General features: G+C 34.3%; 1 protein-coding gene across 13 annotated transcripts in view; it reads left to right on the top strand.

The window, feature by feature from the left end:
- The window catches only part of SLC39A10 (solute carrier family 39 member 10), a 162,901-nt gene that overhangs the window by 121,586 nt on the left and 15,496 nt on the right, over positions 1 to 25,819 (top strand). For all 13 annotated transcript variants that reach the window (XM_086366856.1, XM_086366790.1, XM_086366831.1 and 10 more), the window contains 7 exons: positions 2,053 to 3,077; positions 4,964 to 5,171; positions 14,399 to 14,568; positions 16,833 to 17,021; positions 21,983 to 22,103; positions 23,326 to 23,694; positions 24,804 to 24,884. In XM_086366856.1, coding sequence (XP_086222982.1) covers positions 2,064 to 3,077; positions 4,964 to 5,171; positions 14,399 to 14,568; positions 16,833 to 17,021; positions 21,983 to 22,103; positions 23,326 to 23,694; positions 24,804 to 24,884 — 2,152 coding nt within the window. In that variant the 5' untranslated portion in view covers positions 2,053 to 2,063. The remainder of the gene's footprint in view (positions 1 to 2,052; positions 3,078 to 4,963; positions 5,172 to 14,398; positions 14,569 to 16,832; positions 17,022 to 21,982; positions 22,104 to 23,325; positions 23,695 to 24,803; positions 24,885 to 25,819) is intronic.

Genomic DNA, 25,819 nt, shown 5'->3' with positions numbered 1-25,819 from the left:
TTTTTGGTTGCACTGAGTCTTAATTGCTGTGCTTGGACTTTTCTGTAGTTGCAGAGAGCAGGGGCTACTCTCTAGTTGCAGTACACAGGCTTCTCATTGTCTTGGCTTCTCTTGCTGTGGAACACAGGCTCTAAAAGCATGGGCTTCAGTAGTTCCAGCATGTGGGCTCAGTAGTTGTGACTCATGGGTTCTAGATCACATGGGCTGAGTAGTTGGTGGTGCATGGGCTTAGTTTCTCCTCAGCATGGGGAATTCTCTTGGACCAGAGATTGAATCCTTGTCCCCTGCATTGGAAGACGGATTCTTATCCAACGTACCATCAAGGAAGTCCTGTATTTAACTTGTTAGTTTAAATTTAAGTAGCTGCATGTGGCTACTTCCAAAAATAATGAATAGCACTCAATTCAATGAGAGTCTGCTAAAGTTTTGGACTATGTGAAATTAACTTGCTGCTTACGGGTTCTTGTTGAAAGGTACGTAATATAATTACATGATAACCCAATTTAAAGTATTTATGGATATTTGTAAAAAGCTACATTGTGTTAACTAATGATATCACCATATAAAACACATTTTAAAATACTTGTTTTGTCTGCTTAAGAGCAAACTAAGCCTGAGGCCAAGGTGCTTCTTAGTTTTTTTTTTAACGTACTATATTGGGCAGTACAGTTTTGGACCCTTTTATTACTCTACAATTTACTGTTTTAGATTTACATTTACAATCCATCTATAATTGATGTTTACATATGGTGTGAGGTAGGAGTCAAGTTTTCTTCTTCTGTATGGATATCTAGTTGACTAAGCTCCAAGGAAAAGAGAATTTTTCTGTTTTCATACTACATTATTTGTTTGTTCTTACACCAAATATCCACACTGTCTTTAGCAACTGGTAGATGAGTGTCTTGTTCATTGGCCCTTTCTGTTTCCATATAAACATTAAAAATACCTCATCAAGGTGTTTCCCTGGTGGCTCAGTAGTAAAGAATATGCCTGCCAATGCAGGAAATATGGGTTTGATACTGGTCTGGGAAGATCCCACATGCCACAGAGCAGCTAAGCCCATGTGGCACCACTATTGAGCCTGTGCTCTGGAGCCAAAGGGCTGCAACTACTGAGCCCCTGTGCCCTCAAACCTGTGCTCTGTAACACAAGTAGCCACTGCAATGAGAAGCATGCACACAACTGGAGAGTAGCCCTGCTTTCCACAACTAGAGAAAGCCCATGCACAGATATGAAGATCTAGGGCAACCAAAAAAAATAAATAAAAATTAAAAAAATACCTCATCAATTTTCATAAAATAACTTTTGGAATTTTAGTTGAGCATTACATTGGATCTCTATAACATCCAATTTTGAACATGATAAAGCCATCCATTTATTTAGGTCCTTCACTTCTCTCAGTAATATGTTATCCTTTTTTTTATGAAAAAGTCTTACACATCTTTTGTTAGATTTATTACTAGCTATTTGCTGCTATGAATTATAAACTTTCTAATTTCATATTCTAATTATTGCTGGTGTAGAGAAATACAGTTAATTGTCCTTAGGTCTAGCAATTGAACTAAATTAACTTATTAATTCTTACAGTTTCTTTTGTACTTTCTGCATACCCAGTCCTGCCATTTGTGAATAATGACAGTTTCATTTCTGATTCTTACACATTTTTTATTGTATTTCATCTTACTGCATTATTGTACTGGTCAGGATCTCAAGAACAGAAACCAATAAACTTTTTTGTAAAGGACCAGATAGGAAGGAAGCCAACATTTCCTGTATAAATGTACATAGACTATAAAGTATTGTGCTTAAAAGGGAGTCAGTAATCTTGCAAGTGTGTTTTAAGCAAACTTGTATTAATTTGAAGGGCTATACAATATTCTGATAAATTAAAAGGGGCTATTTTTATAGGGGATTGAATTAGGAAAGGATAATTCATAATCATGAAAGAAATGAGGTAAAACATTTACCTAGTAAATTGACAACTGCTGAAAAGCTGTGTTTATTTTTAATGTGCATAAGTATAAACTAATGTTTGTTTTTCTTTCCCTTTAGGAAAAATAGAAATGAAGGTACATATGCACACAAAATTTTGCCTCATTTGTTTGCTGACATTTATTTTCCATCATTGCAACCATTGCCATGAAGAACATGACCATGGTTCTGAAGAGCATCACAGACACCATCGTGGAATGACAGAATCGGAGTCAAGCGAATTTTCAGTGCTGGATGCTGAAAATGAAAAAAAATATTATATTGAAAAACTTTTTGACCGTTATGGTGAAAATGGAAGATTATCCTTTTTTGGTCTGGAGAAACTTTTAACAAACTTGGGCCTCGGAGAGATAAAAGTAGTTGAGATTAATCATGAGGATCTTGGCCACGATCATGTTTCTCATTTAGATATTTTGGCAGTTCAAGAGGGAAAGCATTTTCACTCACATAACCACCAGCATTCCCATAATCATTTAAATTCAGAAAATCAAACTGTGACCAGTGTATCAGCAAAAAGAAACCGTAAGTGTGATCCAGAGAAAGAGACAATTGAAGTGTCTGTAAAATCTGATGATAAACATATGCATGACCACAGTCATCGCTTATGTCATCACCACTGTTTGCGTCATCACCTTGATCATAACACTACTCGCCATTTTCCTAATGATTCCATTACTCACAGTGAGCATGGGGAGCCTAGCCATGAACCTTCAACAGAGACCAATAAAACACAGGAGCAATCTGAAAGTAAGCTACCAAAAGGAAAGAGGAAGAGAAAAGAGAAGAAAAGTAATGAAAATTCTGGGGTTATTACACCAGGTTTTCCCTCTAACCATGATCAGGGTGAACAGTATGAACATAATCGGGTCCACAAACCTGATCGTGTACATAACCCAGGTCATTCTCATGTACGTCTTCCAGAACATAATGGTCATGATCCTGGTCATGGACACCAAGATCTTGATCCTGATATTGAAGGTGAACTTCGACATACTAGAAAGCGAGAAGCACCACATGTTAAAAAAAGTGCAATTTATTCAGCTGCTAGTCACAAAGATCATAATGAAGATGATCGTCAACATGAGGTAAGCAGAATAAGGTAGTTGCTCTGTAACTCTCAGATGATTCTGAAGTACTCTTAGGTAAAAAGAAAAGTAACAGAGGAATAGACAACCGTATTTAAACTTGTTTCCAGTTACAAAATACATTAAGGGATAAAAATCAGATTAAAGATTTTTATCTGCATTTTTACTTGCATTGTTTGTTTTCACATTTGGGTTCCTTCAATTCTAAATGTTTAAAGGTTGTCAGGAAATATATTTCTTTTATTCCTTATTTTACTCTCTTGCTTAAGACTTGCTTTGACTCTCCAAGTTAGCTTATGTGTTGTTACTGTTAACCAGTTTCTAGATGCTTGAAAATTGAAGTCCTTTTTTTGTTTAGACAGTTTCTCTTTCAAAATAATTAACTTATTGAATTAACTACAGAGTGATTTCTAGTCACTGATCTAGCTCCAAAGTCAGGTATTTTGCACATGTGGTAGGTTTGTTTTCTCTGTCACTTTACCACAGGACCTACATGCTCAGATTAGTCTTTTCTCATGCTTTTGACAGATGAACACTGAATGCAAAAAGATATAATAATGAGAAATGCCAATAGCAATGGGATGGTTCTCTTATTCTAAATTTTTGTTCTCCTTTGAATACTTTCACATTTGATTTGTTACTTCTTGATTTTTAAACAGCTATTCACCTTAAAAACATTTTTGTTTCATTAAAGGTGTATCAATACACTTATTCTTATATTTAGCTCTCATTAAAGTGTAGGAAAAGCTGTTGAATTTATTATTGTTCAGATATATAAAAAGCAGCAGCACCTATTGTGGAAGATGACCTCAACCTTTGTTTTGGTCTCTTATTACTGAAATGTGTTTTACATCTAAGTAAATATCTTTGTTTCTTAACTAGACAAATCACTAGATATTGGGTTTTCAGCAAATTTTAAAATCTTAGTGTACTTTTAAAGAAATTGTTAATTTATTACCACGGGTAATATCCTAGAGTCTCTTGTTGATAATAACTAGACATTATCATAACTAAACATTAGTGTTTACTCTTTGGATTCTACTTGCAGGGTCTGGATCATCAATCTTATTATTTTGTATCCTTATAGGCCTGATGCATAATGGGGATTTTTTCAAGTTTTCTGGAAATGGTCTATGCATTAGATAGGGTAGTAGTACCTCATGTAAAGACTTGACATGACAAAAATCATTTGTATGTTTTGATTTTGTGTTTTTACATTATAGATACAGTAAGCAAGCATGCAACCAGAGTGCATATATGTGGAAAAGAGATATACTCCATTCCCTTAGTTGTAGATATTTGTATAGTGATGGGTCCAGATTTTTTTTTGTTATTTGTTTTCTTCTTAGTTTTTTTATACTTTGTACTTAAAAAGTTCTAGTGTATAAAGCTGCATTTTTTAATCTTGCGGTTTTAGCACTGGGATAGAATTTCACTATACGATATTCTTCTGGGGTACCTTAGGTAGTAAAAATGTCTGTATCTTTTTATATTTTAATATAAAGTTATTAAAGTACTCTTAAGTCTATTTAACAGTTTCACCAAATAAGAATCTCGAGCAACTGATGATTGCAGTTTGACTAGGGAAGTGATTTTTTTTCTTTACTCCTTCAGGATCTTGGGAATATAGTTCTAAATCATTAATGGCAGAAAGTCATTGTTTTTTATATGTTGCAGTGGAGAATGGTTAAAATCCATAAAAAGTTTGGGGTAATCAGGTTGAATTCTTTCCTCTCATAAATTCCTATTAAAAATCATTCTTTGTAGTAGATATTTATATTGCAGATTGTTTTAAAATTATATTTAGAATATATTTTACTATATAGTACTTTTTCTGCCTAATCTTCTTAAAGTACTCTTAATTTGTTTTATCAATTTTCTTGCAGTGTTTGAACGTCACTCAGTTGTTAAAATACCATGGTCATCGTGCCAACTCTCCAATCTCATCTGATCTATTTACATACCTTTGCCCTGCTTTGTTATATCAGATTGACAGCCGACTTTGTATTGAGCATTTTGACAAACTTTTAGTTGAAGATTTAAATAAGGATAAAAATCAGGTTCCTGAAGATAAGGCAAATATAGGGGCATCAGGTAAGAAAGATTTAAGTTCTTTCTCCTCAAAAGAGTCTCTGTACTTTTTTAAAAAATATAGTTGGAATCAGAAAGCAGTTCCAAATGATTGCCTTATTTTTGTGTCTTTCAGTATATTTTAATCATGTTTTAAGTATTTGTGTTTAGAAAAGATTGGAGGAAGACAGGCATAATACAGTTTACTCATCTCTTCTGGCATTACATAGGAACATTTTGTTGTGGACAGAGAACTAATAGATTGGAAAGGAAATGCAGGTTTTTCATGAATAGATTCTTCTTTATGGGCAAATGTTAATAAGGGGGCCATTAATTAAAGTTACATGGTGTTATAATTACTTAATATTTAGCAAGATGAGGGGCTCTAGTGAAAAGCCAAGATTACACAATTTTTAAAGACATGAAAAGGGAAGCTAGTGTGGTTAAACTCTAGGAATGTCTCAGAATGCCAGTGATTGGCACATGAACTTCATCATGGGCACTTAGTAAAACCAAATGGGTAAAATCAAAACTATTTTTAAACTTCTTTCTTTGTACTTTTTCATCATATCCAGTTGGCTACATTGCTCCACCTTGATGTTTACAGGTACCTCCTTCTGAAACTTCTATTCCATAAGAATTTGTACCTCTTATTGAATCCCAAATGTCATTCCAATTTATTCTTTTGATAAAATCTGAAAATCTTTGATGATTTTTCTCTATCTGTGGTTTCTGTTTTCATTTCCTATTTTCACTTGTATAATCAGTTGTTGAGTCCAGTTGAGTCTTAAGTATTTTCCAGTTCTCTCCACTCTGTCATAACTTTAGTTCATATCCTCCTTGGTTCTTTACTGAATTGTTTAAATAACTCCATAATTTTCCCTGCCTGTGTTTCTGTTCCCCTCATAGATCATGCTTAGCACTTAAGCTAGATTTATTTGGACACTCTGACATAGATTTTTCTTTTTAGTGATAGCCAGTATTTATTTAATACATGGACTTTTATTTATTTACAAACATGTATTGTAGGCACTGTTCTATACTCAGTTCATTTACTCCTTGTAACAGTAATATGAAATAGAGAATGTTACCCTAAAAAATTTCCCAGGGTCTTAAAACTAGTGAGTGATAGTGGTAGAGTTCAGTTCTGGGAAGCTTAATCATTTTGGTATTCATATGTGCAAAGTGTTTTACATACTTTTCTTCACTAAATTTTAATACTAATTGAATTATTTGAGGAAGCTATTATATGATTCTTGTTTTTATGGGTAATAAGTAAGGTAAGGTATAGAAAAGTTAGTACCTTGCCCACAGTTCCCAGACCTAATAAATGATAAAATCCGCCAAGTCTGAGGTTAATCACTGTGCTGTTTTCCACATTTAGGAAATTCTGATATCCCCTTTGTGATTTTTGCCATATATTGTTAATGCTACTTAACATTTTCATTAGATCTCTAGTATTTTTCTTTACATTTTTTAATATTGTAAGTAGTAGTAGCTATGAGGATGTGGATTTGATGTGATGTGCTAGGTATAGTTTTCCTCATTTATTTTAAAATACTGCATTATGCTATGTTCAAAGTTTATCATGCTTTTCAGAATATGATCCATGTCTACCTACTATCACATTTCTATTTTCCACCATTCATTTCTTCCCCTTCCTTCTAATTTTAACAAACCATGATAATAGATTATGCTGGTTTTCCTTGATTCTTCTCTGCATTTTTACTTTGTAAGTGTCTCTGCTTGGCTGACCACTGTGATTCCTCAATGATTGGTCTCCCTGGAATAACTTAATTGACTGTACTAGGTTTAATTAAGTCCCCTACCTTGACACCCTGTGGATATTGCCATCATGGTACAGAGTTCAGGGATCTTAATAATTGGATTAGTTATCTTTTTGTTTGCCTTTAGTTGCTTAAAGGAAGTGACTGGGTCTTTCATCTGAGCATCACTAGTGCCTAAGATAAAAGATACTTTGGACAAAAAGTAAACACTCATATATTGATTGAATGAATAAATTACTTAATATTAGTCTATAAGCTTTTGTTTCTAACCTAGAAAGAACACTTGTAAGTCAGCCTAGTGTACGTTGATAATACAGTGTTCTCAAGAAGAATGAGTAGTATTTCATGAACTTCATATGTGCAAAATCATGTTGCATGCACTTCTGGTTGAAATGCCTAAGATATAGTTGAAATGAAATGAAAGTCACTCAGTCATGTCCGACTCTTTGCAACCCCATGGACTGTCCATGGAATTCTCCAGGCCAGAATACTGGAGTGGGTACCCTTTCCCTTTTCCAGGGGATCTTCCCAACCTTGGATCAAACTGAGGTCTTCCACATTGCAGGCAGATTCTTTACCAGCTGAGCCACCAGGGAAGCCCAGGAATACTGGAGTGGGTAGCCTATCCCTTCTCCAGCAGATCTTCCCAACCCAGGAATTGAACTAGGGTCTCCTGCATCACAGGCAGATTCTGTACCAATTGAATAGTAATTAAAGTGACTAAATTTATGTGTATGAATATGAGCTTAAAAAAACAGAATTTTGATAAAATAGATAAAAGACTGAAAGGGCAGCATTTTAAAAGTTTTCATAGTGTAGAGCAGTAGAGCAATAAGGTAGACATGTTTATGAATATCACATTCTAGTATAAGAGTTCCGTTTGAGACAGAGACATTCCTTAATGCTTAAAAGAGTTACACATACAGGAGATGCTCTCAATACATAACTAAGTCTCTTAGGTTCCTACCTATTCTTGGTTAATTTCTTTGCAATAGGAAAATAATAACCTCAGAATGGATAAATTAATCATAATAGCCTGTATTTATTAGAGCCTTATTACAATGTGCTATTTTAAACACCACTTTTACAAGAGTTTAATTTGTTATTCCCATGAGCTAGACATTTTTCTTTACTTCTCTTTACTGAGGAAAGGAGGTTTGAGAAGTTAAGTAACATGCCCAAATCACAGAACAGAGCTGTGATAGAAACTAGAGTATTCTCCATCTAAAGCCTGTAATGTAACCACTGTGCTCTTTCCCTGTGCTATGCTCTACTGCTTCCTGCTGAAAAGGCTCTTAAGTGTTCTTGGCTAGAATGTAAGCGACAGGGAGATAAGGAGAGTTTAGTGTTTTGACAGATAAAGCAGATGTAGACAGGAAAGTGGTACAGGTAAATATTGATGTAAGTATTACTCTAAGTGTAGATTAGTCATTAAAAAAAAATCTAAGAATAGTCTTCTAGTAGACAAGCTGGGTTCAGTCTGATTAGATCTGAAAGGGCAGAGAAAGTGAGTCCACACACTAGACTTGACTAATGATCTTTGGATAGACAACATATGTCCCCTTTCTGGCTTCATGCTCATTGATCTTTGTAGATAACTAAACACCTTGAGAGCCAGTGCTCTCTCAGGCACTCATAAATTCTCACTGGCAGGAATAAAAGTATGTGCTAGGTCTAAGATTATTTATCTTAATTAAAAATAAAATTCATTTGTTCTTTACAGGGGAAAAATGGAGGCTGAAAAGATTGAGGCATCTAGAGTTAAAACTAATAGCCTTTTCTATTTGTGCAGTTTCTTAAAAAACTCTGGTTATTTATTTTCACATTAGCTGTGGGTTATGACTTAGAGTTGTCTATGTCATAGTATTGATACAATCTACATATTTTAACAAAACTGTTGACAGATGCTTAACTATAGTAATATTGAAAATTGCACTTTATTCAATCTAAAAAGCCTTAGAGAAAAGTGTACTTGCTTTGAAAACAAGTACATTACTAATAGTGAATATTGATTAGTTGTTTGCAGGTGGTTATTAGCATTGTCAGAAATGAAACTTGAATTAATTATGTCCTGATAGATGTTAATAATTGTTAGAATGCCCTGCTAGTAATTATTTTTAATGACTGCTGCACCATTTAAGAAGGTTAACTTGTTCTGTATAAATCTCCCATAGTGACACAGCTACTACCTCATTAACTGTTCAAAGACTGCTGTAAACCAAATATGCTATATACTGTGTATGTTAGAAATCATTTGTTTCTCAAGATTAGCTCATTTAGTCATAGAGTTGACCCTAGCTTAATTACCAAGGAGTGGGGGAGGTTGTAAATAGGCTGCTAAGCATTTTCCACCAATTAAAATGCTGAAACAGTGTAGAAAACTGCCATCTTGCACATGCTTTGAACCAAGTTAATTAGAAAGTTTCCGCAGATGAGCGCTTCTTTTTAAAAGAATGCATTTTCTCTCTAGATAATGAGAAAGGGAGTTGGTGAATAACTAAGCTTGAAGACCTTTAATGTTTTAAGCAACCTAATTTGCAGAATAAGTGAAGCTTGTTTCAGACATTCAGTGTTTTTTATTGCATATGGTATCCTGGGTACAAATAAAGAAAACATTTGCTAGTTGTACTTAATAGTTTGCATAGTGTTAGGTTGGTATAAATTTTACAAAAATTCCTTTCATTGTTTATCATTTATTGTTATTTTGGGTTTCTTTTGGCTTTATACCAAACAAATTGTGACTTAAAAAAGACATAATTTGGTTGGAAATCAAAACAATTTTATTGGCTTTTTTTACATCTAGGAAATTATGATATTTGAACTTTAAATGTATATGTTATTAATTGTGGAAATATGTATGTACTTAAATAGCGTGGGAAAGTATTTCAAGGACAGTAAATTCAAAACAACTTTTATTACTCATAGGTCAAAGAAATAGTAATTTTCTTATAACTTGTTAGGAGAATCACTATTCCTTAAAGTTTTGTGCTAGGAAGCTAAAATTATTATTTAAAATTAACAAGAAATCAGCATAAGAAAACACGTATGATAACGTAAATTTACGGGATAATAGGGCTGTTTTGCTAATGAAACAGTTGTGGTGGAATAGTTGTAATCTATAGAAAATAACTAAAAAATTTCTGAATTATCTGAAATAGGAAATTTGGCTCTAGCTTTTATTTCTTGGCACTGGCAAAAATAAGTAGTAGATATGTGAAATTAATTAGCTTTACGCTTACATGTATTTTCAATGGCATATATTCTGAAAATCTTGTATAGCTACAAGTTTGGTAGTAATCTTGTGTCCCTCTTCCTCTGTCCTAATTAGCTCAAATTTTGAAAGAGTGATTGCCATATGGATTAATAAAGTTAGTATTTCTTCTTATTTTCATGTTTAATTATACTTATTTTTCATGTAAATCCTTTTATATGAAGCTGTCTTCCCTTTTATATAAAGCTACTCCGAGAGAGACAAAAGTGATAAATGAGTTACTTGGCCAAGAATTCTCTGAAAATCGTATGATTTACTGGAAATAACAATGGATTAAGAGGGGACTTTGGGTTTAGTTTTGACTTTGCCATTTTAGCTATTTAACTATTTTATTATGCTAAAATATATATAACATCAAATTTGCTGTCTTAACCATTGTGCATTTGTTACACTCACAATGTTGTGCAACCATCACACTATTTTTGTAACTTTTTGTTTTAACCACCACCCCAGATAGAAGCTGGGCTTCCCTGGTGGCTCAGCTGGTAAAGAATATGCCTTCAATGTGGGAGACTTGGGTTCAATCCCTGGGTTGGTAAGATCCCCTGGAGAAGAGAATGGCTTACCCACTCCAGTATTCTGGCCTGAAGAATTCCATGGACTGTATAGTTCATGGGGTTGGAAAGAGTTGGACATAACTGAGCAACTTTCACTTCAGATAAAAGCTATGTAATCATTAAGCAATAATTCATTTCCCTCTTAACCTCAGCCCCCGGTAACCTCTAATCTTTTGTCTCTGAATTCGACTGTTCTAGAGAGTTCATTTAAGTGGAATTATACAATGTTTGTCTTTTTGTCTGCTTTATTGTGAAATACTTAACATAGTGGTTCTTTTCCTAATGTAGGAAATTGTTTAGTTTTATTTTTGTTTTTATAAATTTATTTATTTATTTTGGCTTTGTTGGATCTTCACTGCTGTTCAAGCTTTTTTTAGCTGTGGCGAGTGGAAGCTACTCTCTAGTTGCGGTGCATAGGCTTCTCATTGCGGTAGCTTCTCTTGTGGAGCACAGACTCTAGGACACTCGGGCTTCAGTAGCTGTGGCGCTTGGGCTCAGTAGTTTTGGCTTCTGGTCTCTGGAGTACAGGCTCTATAATTGTGGTGCACAGGCTTAGTTGTTCTGTGGCATGTGGGATCCTTCTGGATCTAGGATGAACCCCGCATCTCCTGCATTAGCAGGCAGACTCTTAACCATTGAGCCACCAGAGAAGCCCTCAGTATAATGTTTTTAAGGTTCATCTATGTTATAGCATGTATCAGAACTTCATTCCTTTTTATGGTTGAGTAATACTCCATGGCATATATACACCACATTTTGTTAGTTCATTCATTCATCAATGTATGCTTGCCTATTCTGAATAATCCTCTAATGAATACAGGCATGCATGTATCTGAGTTTCATCTTGGAAGTTGGGCAATGCTGTGACCTGGGATTGATTCATGTAATGCTTTTGCTTTTGAGGGATTATGTTTTCTTGTATTCTCTGAGTTTCAGATGTCAGCACAAATACCAGTGATTTTCTAATCATTAAATGAGCTGCTCTCTTTCAGACATCTCTTTTAGTTTACAGATTTGCTTTCTAAGGTGGATGAGAAGGAGATATAATTATCAGCACTGATCAGTGAGAAATTGTACCTGGGAGTGTGTAATATGTGACATATACCCATTTGTGCACACATGAACTTGTTTACCCTTTAACACAGACTCTCCTTTAATTACATGTGTAAACACTTGTCTAATTTATATGTGTATCAATCAGCCAGTGATTGGTCTTCAGTTATAATGTATTTGGTCTTCCCTGGTGATTCAGACAGTAAAGAATCTGCCTGCAACGCAAGAGACCTGGGTTTGATCCCTGTGTTGGGACGTCCCCTGGAGGAAGACACGGCAACCCACTCCAGTATTCTTGTCTCGAGAGTTCCATTGACAGAGGAGCCTCACAGGCTACATACAGTTCATGGGGTCTCAGAGTCAGACACAACTGAACCACTTACACTACAATGTATTTAGCTCACCTGTTAGCATACTGGCGATTGATTTTCACCGAATTCGATTTTGATTTATTTGGTAACTTGAGTTTTGACTAATTGACCAAAAGTCACTTGAGATTGTAAATCATCATAGAACATTTTAAAATGTTTATGGCTTCATAGACTCTTTATTCTGTGCTCTTTTTCTTTAATTTCTTGATTAAAGTATCTTTTAGATTGGCTCTTGAGATATATTGCCTCTAAATTGGATTATAGACAAACTAAGGAAAAATATATTTGGGAAGGGAGAGTTGTATATTAATATGTAAGACATTTTATCTTCAGGTTTAATGTTTTCATTATTAGCCTTGGTGTTTCCCTTTTAGTTATTGTATCTTTTGTTCTCTCCCTTTTTAATTATTTTCCCGCCAGTAGTTTGATTGGAGCTAGAGAGTTGCAGTAGTTTTGACAAACCTTTTTTGGTTTAGTTGACCAGTAACTTTATTGTTTCCTTGACTTTATGTATACTTAGTCTCTTTTCTCCAACCAGGCTCTCCCACCCATTGATTTGATCCTTCCAATCTTTACATGGGGCACACACAAATAAAGTAACTTAACTTGGTCATCATTACGAAGTCAGTCTTTAAACTTGTTTGACCTTATATTTTTCTTTATACAACAGGTTATTTTTTGTTTGTTTAACTCCAGTTCCCTGTGCCTGGTAGTCCCAACCATAGTTGGGAGAAATCTCCTTATTTTTTGGATCCACTAACCAGGATGTTGCCTTTATAATGAATCTTTCCCTGACCTTGATTCTTTGAGAATTGAATTTCTGTTCCTTTATTGCCCCCAAATCCTTAAGAAGGATAGAAGCCAGTGTATTCAGTCTCTGGCTGTGTTTCAATCTTTTTTGACCCTTTAGCTTCCCAGTGTTTATATCATAGTAATTATCTGTTACATTTAGCATAAATCACAGTACTTCCATTAATAACAGATGACCTATTGTTTTATTCAGAACTAATTTAGCTAACGAGAACACTAGCTGTAGTGTTAAGGTTATTGGATAGTGTGACTAAAATGTCCAGTGAATAAACACAGTTTTATTGATAGTTTAGCATTTAGCAGGTCAATTAAAGTTTTTTTTTTAATCTATCTTTATTTCTGTTTGTCTTTCAAAATTTTAAGTTATCTTGATAAAGAAATGCATTTTTCCTTTGTTCATTTATCATAAGACTTAACATAAAATCTTTCAGCAGATTTATAGTCCTATTAGGTTTGATTAGGAAAATATCATTTTAGATTAAACCTTTTCAAAATTATCACTCTTCAGTGAAATTTGCTGTAAGTATTAAAGTTTAACACATTTGTTTAGGCCATTAAAAAAAGTAATCTCTCATTTTAAATGAAAATGCCTCACTCCTTGAACCACTGGCATTAATTTGTGATACCTACTTATGAATAGCCTAGAAAAAGAAATGTGCACAAAATTCCACCTGTTTCTTACAAGTCATATGAAAACATTTCTCCTGTGTTCTGATCCAGTTAAAACTATATAGTGAAATTTTAAAAGTAGTAAATTGTACAGAAAATTAAATTGGGGGAAAGGGAATTTGTAACTGGGTATGGAAGACAGATGATACCAAGGAAAACAGGACTGAATTATCCTTTGTAAAAATAAGGAATACAATAAAGCAACCAGTAATAAGGCTTTTTTTGGTCTTACCTGAGTATATTTCTATTTGGAGCTGATATTTAAAAGTTTCTTAGACTTTGTATTAGAAAGATTTCCATAGATTATAGTGTGTTGGATGCTTAGATTCTTTAATGCTCACAGGAGAGTTTTATAATTAGAGTCTCTAAGTAAACAGTTTTATTGCTATGACTGTGCCTTTAGACATTAGCAAAACTTTATTTAAATCTAAATAGTGTAAGTGAACCACAGCCTTAAGTCATTTTAAGCCCCTGTTTCTAATAAGGTGGACCACTGAAAATACTATTTCTAACTTGGTCTGAGTTTAATTCTTTTTTTAAGTATTCAAGGTAACCACCTTGAATATAGTTGTTTTGTTTTTAAACACAGTAGTGCCAAAATACAAAGTTTCTTAAAAAACATAGTCTGGGTAGGATAATCAGTCTTCCATGACTCATTTATCTTATGTTTATTCTTTGGAGCTTTTTTGTTTATAATGGCATACTAATATTGATCATTACTTTCTTCCTACAGCGTGGATTTGTGGTATCATTTCTATCACTGTCATTAGCCTGCTTTCCTTGCTAGGCGTGATCTTGGTTCCCATCATTAACCAAGGATGCTTCAAATTCCTTCTTACATTCCTTGTTGCACTAGCTGTAGGAACAATGAGTGGAGACGCCCTTCTTCATCTACTGCCCCATGTAAGAAACCTTTTAAATCTTTTTAAGAAGTAAAAGTATTTCAGCTAAAAGGGTCCTTTATTAGCAAGCTGTAGCATACTAATCTAACATTTCTGTTGTTTTATTGCTTATAGGATGAAGTATTTTTTCATTTGTACAGTTTTAAATTAAGTAGTATTTTTAAAATTGAATTTATTAGATTTTAAAGTAGCAAAAACTGATAGTGTCAGTTTTATCTTTACTTGTTACAACATATACATATTGTATCATCACAATGCACGTTTTCACTCTCTTACAATTACATATGTCACTTACACCTTAGTGAAGCTGAAGTTTTAAAAATGCTCTATGAGTTCTGAAAGTGAATATTTAGTGATCAGTGAGTGTTTTATTTTTGTGGTTTCTCAAGAAAGCCATTAGAAGAAATGTATATAGTATTTTATAAAGGGCTTCCCTGGTAGCTCAGACGGTAAAGCGTCTGCCTACAATGTGGGAGACCCAGGTTCGATCCCTGGGTCGGGAAAATCCCCTAGAGAAGGCAATGGCAACCCACTCCAGTACTCTTGCCTAGAAAATCCCATGGACCAAGGAGCCTGGTAGGCTACAGTCCATGGGGTTGCAAAGAGTCAGACATGACTAAGTGACTTCCCTTCACTCTTCATATGGTATTTTTTAATGATTGTACACATAACCAGTGCTCCACAGGCATCTTTATTTGAGCAGGAATAGGCAGACATCTCCAGTTAATGATTTTAGATGTTTAAGCTCTTTACTCATGGGGCCGTTTATCTTTTCACCTGGTGTACCACTTGTGTTCTTCCATTTGGGAACACTTCTAATGATATGATCATAAGTCCACACTCCTGGGTTTCTGAGCCGGTGCAGTGGTAAAGAATCCACCTGCCAATGCAGAAGACGCAAGAGACACAGGTTCCACCCCTGGGTAGGGAAGATCCCCTGGAGGAGGAAATGGCAACTCACTCCAGTATTCTTGCCTGAAAAATCCCATGGACAGACGAGCCTGGTGGGCTAAGAGTCAGACATGACTGAGCACTTGTACAGGCACATGCATCACACTCCTGTTTCCTTGCTTATCAACCTTTTAAAAGGTTTATCACCAGTTAAGAGTGTTTGAACCAGTATTACTGTCTGTCCTTCAAATTATGAAAACAACAGAGCTTTTTTCTTTTCTGAATGTAAAATTATAGATTTGAACATTTATGTTCTCATCTCTTCCCTTCTGGAGTATTTGGAAGACAGTATTTTATTTGTGTGTTGTGTACACCTGTTCTTCCTTTCTGCACTCCTGGTTGAGAATTCCCGATCTAGTGTCTAGAACAGTGTATGGCATTGCCTTTTAAAAAATTAATATTAAGACTGTGAATGTGCATTTTTTTTTTTTGCTGTTGATTCATTATATATAACTTATTTTCCCATTTATTTTAACCCCTTGCCTGCCCTTTCTCCCCAGCCACCAAGCATAGCAACAGTCTGCTTCAGAACTGGGCCAACAGTTGAAGTGCAAACAATGTTTAAGTGCTGTTTAACTTATTTTCTTAAGTGTTAATTAAATGATGCTATTACCTTTTGTAATGGTCTTATCTTCTTTAAGAGGTTTAGAAACCTCTTCTGTTGACCACTTGCAAATAAGGAAAGAATGTAAATAAATGTTACAAAGAGGGAAAATACTGAGGACCAGTTTTCTTTTACATTCTCTAAGATTAATATGATAGAACTTACATGTTTTGCAGTTTTAAAAGAGCTTTGTTTCTGTACACACATTTATTTTTGCTAAAGATTTAAAATGTAGAAAATTAAATGCATGTTTAAGTATATACTTTTGCTCATGTTCAACAGTATGTGCAGACATAACATCTCATCACTTCTTTGAAATAATTAAGAAAAGAAAAGTATTATAAAAATTAGCTTAAGAGAAAGTTAGATTATAGGGAGTTAGAAATGGTTACCTGCTGGTGAATTAGTCTATTTTAGTTTTACTTCAGTTTACAAAGGACCCATCATTCCCTCTGTTCTTACTCCTGGATTGATTCTTACTATAGGATGTATTAATATTTTAACCCCGATAGCTGTTTGAAATTTTTGGTCTTTGTTTTAGAGTTACCATGAAGTGTAGTACTTTCCAGGCCATTGAGTATAACAAAATTAAATGGAAGACTACTTATATTCAAGTGATGTAACAGGGGATTTTTTTCTTTTCTGGAGATTATATTCACAAAGTAGCATTGAATTGCTGGTTTAGAAGCTTTTCTTATTCTCATTAATAGTCTCAGGGTGGACATGATCACAGTCATCAACATGCACATGGGCATGGACATTCTCATGGACACGAATCTAAGAAGTTTCTGGAAGAATATGATGCTGTATTGAAAGGACTTGTTGCTCTAGGAGGCATTTACTTATTATTTATCATTGAACATTGCATTAGAATGTTTAAGCACTACAAACAGCAAAGGGTAAGTATTTTTTAATTATTTGTTTTCCGAAAGGTAGAACTCAAAAACCTTTATTTTTGGGAAGGCCTTGTTTTTTTCTTAATCATGGTGTTGGTATGTATTAAATATCATTGAATAAACTGTCTTCAGAGGAAAAACTGATCTTTGCCAGTTTTTTTTGTCATTACATTTGTTTTAGCATTTATAATCAAGCTATAGGAGTCCAGTTTCAGTTAATTTTGTGTTGCTTCTTATCTAGTTAACTTAAATAGTTTGGAAAAATACTGACCAATTTATGGTTACTAAAAATGCAAAAATATATAAATAGAAGCAAGTCTAATTGGTCTTCATAGGTAATATTTTCAAGTTTTAGAGGCTTTCACTGACATATCTTTTAATGAAAATGTTTTCACACAACAAATTTCTATACCAGAAATACCTTGCCAGTAGTGTAAGTAAGTACTAAAGGTAAAAAGAATTTAGATTCAGAGGGCTTTGTAGGAAGAAAATATTAATGAAATTAAGGATTTGGTGGTTCATTTAAAGTAACAAAACACTTCGGAGATGGTACTTCGACTATTGATTAAATGCCCTGTTTGTCATGAACTGTCTTTTGGGTCACATTTACTAGAATAAGACAAATATCTAAAAGAATTTTTCCCACAAGAAAATAAGATACTGTCATTCACTATGATTTACACACTTCCTATTCACATCTGTCTCTAAGGCTGTTCTTGAATACATCTCATTAAAATGATTGTGATATTGATGCTAATTGTTTTCAGTATATTTTGTTTAAGTAAATCCTAGAGGACATTTTTAGAAAGCTTCACAAAGTAACAAGTTAGAAAATTTTTACATTTTCTTAGTTAGCTACAAATATTAAAAAAAAAAAAATCTTCAAGAACAGTGGATAGTCATTGTCATCATAATATATACAGTCCACTCTTATAATAGAACTTTAATGCTGTTTTTTTACAGATATATTCTTGTTTGTGTATGTATGTGTTTTGTATATATCCTCTTGGGACATATGGCTTAGAACAGAACTCTGAACTGGGATTCAGGAAAAGTGATTCTGTTTCTTGTTTAGCCACAAACTAGCTCTGAAACTTTGACTCATGCATCATGATTTCCAGTTGTTAACTAAATGCATAGGGAAATAAATTCTACTTCTCATCTGTATTTTCATATTATATTCCAAGTAGTGTATTTAATTTTAATGGCCATATTTTAGTCAGGGCATTGTATTTAATTGCTTCTAGAGGAGATTTGATCAAGATGGTGCATTCAGTGAAGTGTTATCTCAGGAATGGTCAAAGGACCTGGGAAGGATCAACTTAGAGAAAAGTGAAAAGATCTAACAGCCTTTGGCTTGTGAAGGGCCATGTGAAAGGCCATGTGGATAGGTGAAGAATTGACAATGGTGGGAGGGATGCCAAGGTAAAATTGACTGGAAGGAAATGAATCAGAGATTACTGCAGGATATTTAGAGGAAAGGTGAAGAGGTCTTGAGTCATGACATGGGGAAGAGAATGTGATTAAGATAATTATTTAAATGAGAGAATCCAGAAGAAGTTGATAAACAATTTAAAGTCCCTCTCTGTAAATAACAAATTTAGAACACAATACAAATTGCAAGGTTATAAAAAAGTTTTGGATTTACTGTGAGGCTCTAATTTTCTTCGATTGTGTGTACTAACATTGATGCAAAGAAACAGGAAAACAATAGAATGGGAAAGACTAGAGATCTCTTCAAGAAAATTAGAGACACCAAGGGAACATTTCATGCAAAGATGAGCACAATAAAGGACAGAGATGGTATGGACCTGACAGAAGCAGAAGATATTAAGAAGAGGTAGCAAGAATATACAGAAGAACTATACAAAGAGATCTTAATGACTCAGATAACCACGATGGTATGATCACTCACCTAGAGCCAGACATCCTGGAATGTGAAGTCAAATGGGCATTAGGAAGCATCACTAGGAACAAAGCTAGTGCAGGTGATGGAATTCCAGCTGAGCTATTTCAAATCCTAAAAGATGATGCTGTGAAAGTGCTGCACTCAATATGCCAGCAAATTTGGAAAACTCAGCAGTGGCCACAGACTGGAAAAGGTCAATGTTCATTCCAATCCCAAAGGCAACACCAAAGAATGTTCAAACTACTGCACAACTGCACTCATCTCACATGCTAGTAAAGTAATGCTTAAAATTCTCCAAGCCAGGCTTCAGCAATACGTGAACCGTGAAATGTAGTCCTTTAAGAGAAGTTCAAAGTAAATAAATTTTTATAATTTAATCTTGAACGCGTTTTGAACCTAGACTTACTGACAAAATTGAACACATTTTTATAAAGCAAACTGATGGATGAGAAGAGAATTGTCAAAACATGGCAATTTTTTATAAATTTGAAATTGTGGGAAGTAAAAATCTATGTGGCATTCTAAATGTAATAGTAAGGAATTCTTCAAGTATACCAGAGAGTCTAGGTAGATAAATCAGTTCACCTCCTTTATAATAAATAGGACAATAAGTAACCTAAGATGAAAAAGTATATAGTGTTTTTTAAGAAAGGCAATTAATGATACTTGAGTAGAACAGACATTTGTTGTTCTGTGTAGATGAATCAACTATTGGAAGGAAGCTTTCAGAACACAAGTAACATACCAGATGCTGACTAGTTTCAGCAAGTTGGGGCTTTGTGGGTAGTCACTTGGCAAGTTTTTAGGAAAATCGACAGTCAGAAACAAAGCAGTTAAACAGACTCCCAGCTGGTGGTTTACTTTCTATATCTGTCTCATTGACTTTTGTATTGTTGTTGTCTTTTCCTTCCTTTTTTTTTTTCTTCATCTCATGTTAAAACTGCTGTTTCTTTTCTTCTCTTTAGGGTGTCTCCATATTACTTTCTTTTGAACATTTTCTGTTTCCTCAGTTTCTATTACCTACTGCTATGAAGCAGAACAACCCCAAGCCCCCAAAATAGGCAGGATTCAGTGGGACAGTTCTTTTGCTCCACATGGTGTCAGCTTGAGTGACTCACTCAAACTCCTCTGGTCTGGGTTGACTAGGGCAGTTCAGGGCTGGAAAGGTCTCAGAATGCCTCAGTCTGTTTCTGCATCTTGGTACTTCTCCACATGGCCTCTCTTCAGAGTCTAGACTGAGCTTTTTCATAGCATAGTGGGCAAATTCCCTAAGGAAAAAGCAAAAGGTGCCAGGCTTATCTCAGACTAGGCCAGAACCGGCACAGAATAACTTCTGTTGGATTCTCTTTGGTCAAAGCAAGCCAAAAGACCTGTGAAAATTTAGGGACAAGGAATTCAGTTCAGACACTGTTGTGTCTGACTCTTGCGACTCCATGAACCACAGCACGCCAGGCCTCTCTGTCCATCACCAATTCCTGGAGCTTACCCAAACTCACGTCCATTGAGTCGGTGATGCCATCCAACCATCTCATCCTCTGTCATCCCCTTCTCCTCCTGCCCTCAATCTTTCCCAGCATCATGGTCTTTTCAAATGAGTCAGCTCTTCACATAAGGTGGCCAAAGTATTGGAGTTTCAGCTTCAACATCAGTCCTTCCAGTGAACACCCAGGACTGATCTCCTTTAGGATGGACTGGTTGGATCTCCTTGCAGTCCAAGGGACTCTCAAGAGTCTTCTCCAACACCACAGTTCAAAAGCATCAATTCTTTGGTGCTCAGCTTTCTTTATAGTCCAACTCTCATATCCATATATGACTACTGGAAAAACCATAGCCTTGACTAGAGGGACGTTTGTTGACAAAGTAATGTCTCTGCTTTTTAATATGCTTCCTAGGTTGGTCATAACTTTCCTTCCAAGGAGTAAGCGTCTTTTAATTTCATGGCTGCAATCACCATCTGCAGTGATTTTGGAGCCCCCCAAAATAAAGTCAGCTACTGCTTCCCCATCTATTTGCCATGAAGTGACGGGACCGGATGCCATGATCTTAGTTTTCTGAATAGATTCCACCGTAAGATTCCTTATGGATGGAATAGAATACTTATACAGGGAGAAAAGAAATCGATGGTAACCATCTTTTGGAGACTCTACTGCATGTTCAGCTAGCCATAACAAATCTACTTACGCAGCAGTTAGAAGATTTAAACATCTGAAATGTAGTTCACAGCCTATAAGCAAAACCAGCAAGGATTTACTTTTATTCTGTTCTAAAATAGTTATTTACTTTTTAAAAAGTGAACATTGATTAGAAGTATAAATTTAAGTCAGAAGAGTTGTTAGTGATAGACTGATGAGAAGAAGCCAGACTATTAAGAGATAATGTAGGAAAATTCAAAACAATGAAATATAACAGACTTTATTAGTAGAGAACAGATTAAATGAAAAAGGAAAGTTGTCTTTATTGCAAAGCTGTTAAGTCAGTAATTAATTGGTCATTTTCATATATCACCTCATTTAATCCTTGTAAGAATCTCATTTTCATTTTATAGATGAATATTTTTAGGGTTAATAAACTTAGCTTGTCCAAGTGTCATAAAGGTAAACTGTAGACTTAAGATTTTAATTCAAGTTTGTCTCTATTATTGTCACATATAGGGGAAAGTGACATTGTGATAAATACAGAAAGAAATTAAAAGGAATAAGCTTTCATTTTTTAAAATTTCCCATTCTACACAGTATTAAATGAGAGCAATATTACATATATTTCATGCATTTTGTTTGGGTTGCACATAATAATACAGTACTCTTTACCCTATTCTTATCTTGGAAGTATATGAATTGGACCATTTAGTTGAATATTTGAAAAAAAAAAAAACATGCAACTTTAGTTGGAGTTTTCATCTGCTTAGGTCTTTTGATTAATTTCTAAAAGTTTTTTTCTCCTTTTATAAATATTTTATAAAATTACCACCATTTATTCCCATAGATGTTAACAGTGAATACTGTTACTAATTGTGCCTGCAAATTTAATGCTCATACCAGATTTTTCTTTTTTTCAGGGAAAAGAGAAATGGTTTATGAAGCAGAACACAGAAGAATCGGCTATTGGAAGGAAGCTTTCAGATCATAAGTTAAATAATACACCAGATGCTGACTGGCTTCAGCTCAAGCCTCTTGCCGGTAGACAACAGTTCTGACTAAAGAGAAACCTTTAAAATATAAAAATTGAAATTTTGCATCTAAACTGTACCTGTGTTGTTTGAAATTTGTCTTTGTGGCTTCTCTAATATTAGTTTCTTTTATTTCCTTATGTGTCTCAACTGATTTTGTTCATGTTATGATTATTTTCAGCCTTATTTATTATACTGGGATATAGGGCCAATTCATTATATTACCAGGCAAGGAAGATATTGCACTTTTTACTTTACAGAAAAAAAAAAAAAAATGAAACAAAACATCTTTAGTGTTTTATTTCTTGGTAATGCAAAAATCTCTGTGCCCTCCATATATGATTGTTTTCATGTGAGAAAAGGAGAGTAGGCCTTTGTACTTAAAGGAGAGTGATCTTGTACATAAAAATCTGCTCATCCATTCATCTATTGTGTTTTGTATTGATGTAATGAGGTAGCTTAAAATTTTCAGGAAAACCTAATATTTAACTATAATTTTTCCTGTTTGTGAGCTTATATTTTCCCCTGAATATTACTAATGATTTTCTGTAGAAGAGGCAACCGTAGACTCTGCCCCAAAATACGTTTGTGAAGCAAATCTTTGTCATATAATAGCTTTTGTAAACTAGGTGAGAGGCCAACTTTCATTTAAAAAAAATGTGACAGATGTTATCACTTATGGGTCTTTTTTTTTTTTTCACTTATGGGTTTTTAAACTTCATTTTCATAAAGATCTAGAAATTATCTTGTTCAGATATGTAAAGCACCCAGAGGAAGCAAGTGGTTTAACTTTTCTTTGTTTTCTTAAATGATAAGAGAAAGTTAGAGTGGGTAAACTTTAAGGTTCCTTTGTTCTCTGAAAAATTATGGGTTTATTTTGTTACCATGGGAATTCTACAGTAACTTTCCACTTTTATTTTCAACTGTTGGTGATGTGTTCCTTAAGCTTCACATGTCTTCATGAGTGCCAGTTTCTCTCCTCTCTGCTATTGATTTCAGTTCCCTTCATTTACTTCATCTGATTCATCTTTTAGACTCTCAAAACCCCAGTTTATGTGTATGCATATGTATATTTCCTTATTTATTTGGTTTTTTAATATCTATTTAGGAATTATAAAAGACTTTCACCTAGGAAATTTTCATTACACTGCTATTTTGTCTGGGTTTAAATTAAGCAAATATGCATTCATGTACTTGTTGATAAAGCATATCCTTTGCCATTATAAATATAGGAACTGATGACTCGGTTGTTTCTGAAGATCGACTTAATGAAACTGAACTGACTGATTTAGAAGGCCAGCAAGAATCCCCTCCTAAAAATTACCTTCGTATAGAAGAGGAGAAAATCATGGACCATTCTCACAGTGATGGAATGCATGCCATTCATGAGCATGACCTCCATGCTGCTGCACATAACCACCATGATGAGAGTAAAACTGTGCTGAGGAAGCATAATCATCAGTGGCACCACAAACATTCTCATCATTCACATGGTCCCTGTCATTCTGGATCAGATCTGAAAGAAACAGGAATAGCTAATATTGCTTGGATGGTAATCATGGGAGATGGCATCCACAATTTCAGTGATGGGTTAGCAATTGGTAAGTAGGCTTAAAACTTGGGTTATAATTTGTTATTCCTTAAGACCATTTTCTGTTTTCCACTGTTTTAGTACTAATCTTGGAGCTTAACAAGTATACTATTATATATTAGTCCTGTCATTTGGCTTTTCCAAAGGCGATGTCAGCGTCTTTGGTAAGTTTACTTGGGGGCATAAAGGTATACTTTCAGTGGGTTTTTCTTTGAACATGTAAACAAATGTCTGCAGTATACTTCTTTAGTAACTTGATTTCTTATTGAAGGGATAGTTACCATATTGAAAAAGCTACCTTAACATATTTTCAAATACATTTATACATTTCCGAATGAGAACAAATGAATTTGAATCTTGGGTTTAAAAATTTTTTTATACTTTAAAAAGTGAAGAAAAACTTTACAATGGTAAAAATCCATTATATCAAGTTCAAATATATGTTAGAATCTTGTTAATATAAACTGATGTTACCAGTTTAGGAGAACATTAAAAGTGATTAATACATAATTTTCTTTTGAGATCCAGACTATTAAATAATTATTCAGAAGTAGGCTTTGGTTTCTTTCAGGAGAGACCATATTTTTGAAGCTACAGTGGCTGTCATTGTTAAAGAATAAAGAATTTTACTAGTAGTAGCAAACGCATGTATACCTCTGATTTCAGTTTTCAGGACATACTGACAAATAATAATTTATACCATTCATGCTCTAGACCTAGAAAAATTTGGATATAGATGCTTTTAAATATTTGAATATCTATAAATATTAGTTTGTAAGAACAAGCGCAGTTATAGACTTACGTGACTTAAAATTGAGGTCAGAGATTGAAACACTAAAACTGTTACTGCTCTGACACTGTGGGTGAATTAGAAGATTACACAAATAGAGAATTTAATTCAATAGGGTATATTTATTTCATTGATTAGCTTTCTCTGGTTGTCACATACCTGTTGTACTTTACTCTCTGTGTGTTCAAAACCTATAGTGTATGAGATTAGTGAGTCACTCATCATTATGAAATTAGGTAAAAGAGAATGCACCTGCCATTATGAATGAAAATAGAAAAAGAGAAGATCAGTAAATGTCACTTGGATTTTTTCCACCCCCCTGACCTTAGGAGCGGCTTTCAGTGCTGGATTGACGGGAGGAATCAGTACTTCTATAGCTGTCTTCTGTCATGAACTGCCACATGAATTAGGTAACATGATCTTAAAATTTATCAGATTTCATCAAATGTAAGAGTTAATATAAATGCATCTAAATTTTAGAGATGTTAAAACATAAAAAATGGCTGATGGCAAGTATTCAGTATCATCATTCTCTTATTTACTGAAATTTTTGTTAATGTGCTTCCAAAAGTGTGTATTGTTTTTATGTATTTTTATTTTATATAAACAATATTGTTATAGCCCACTCTGTTTCTTATTTACTAATCAGTGTATTTTTAACTCCATGAATTAATTTAATGCTGTTTCTGCCTAGTACTTGAAGGTGTGTATTTACCACACTTTTACATACTTAGCACCCAGTAATTGGACTTACCATGTATCCTGCCACCACAGATAATGCTGCATTGAACATCTGTAGACTTGATGCTGAGAGACCCTTGTGAGAACATCGTATGGGGTATATACCTGGGAACAGAACTGATGGATCCTAAGATATGCATGCCTGAGAGTATCATATCACTGTCGAGAATGACCAAACTAATGTCCTCTCTAGCAGTAATAACTGAGAATTCCTTTGTTTCTTCATCCCTGGTAACACTTAGCATTAACTCTCTAATTTTTGCCAATTTATAAGGTGTACAGTGATATTTCTTTATTGTATTAATAGGCATTTTTTGATCCAGCAATCATTTTTTAAATTTCTCTTATGTTTTGGTTTCCTCCTATAAATTGAAAAATGGAAGAAAAAATATGAACATACATTCACATAGAAAATATGAGGGATATGAAGGTGACATAAATTTGAAAGAAAAAAAACTGCATCTCTTGAGTATCCAAGGAATTTCTTCATGTGCCCCTCCTTCTGACTGAACTGTCTATCATTTTGACTGTTTATCTTGATTGGTAGTATACTGATTGGCCCACTTTGAGTAGAATTAACATATAATTTTCTTAATTACTAACT

Source organism: Bos grunniens, chromosome 2 (genome assembly GCF_055505025.1).
Source record: "Bos grunniens cultivar Pamir isolate PY7600 chromosome 2, Bosgru_T2T1.0, whole genome shotgun sequence".
In the NCBI taxonomy this organism is placed as follows: Eukaryota; Metazoa; Chordata; class Mammalia; order Artiodactyla; family Bovidae; genus Bos; species Bos grunniens.
Note: the sequence above shows the minus strand (reverse complement) of the source record. Positions and strands in the feature narration are given on the sequence as shown.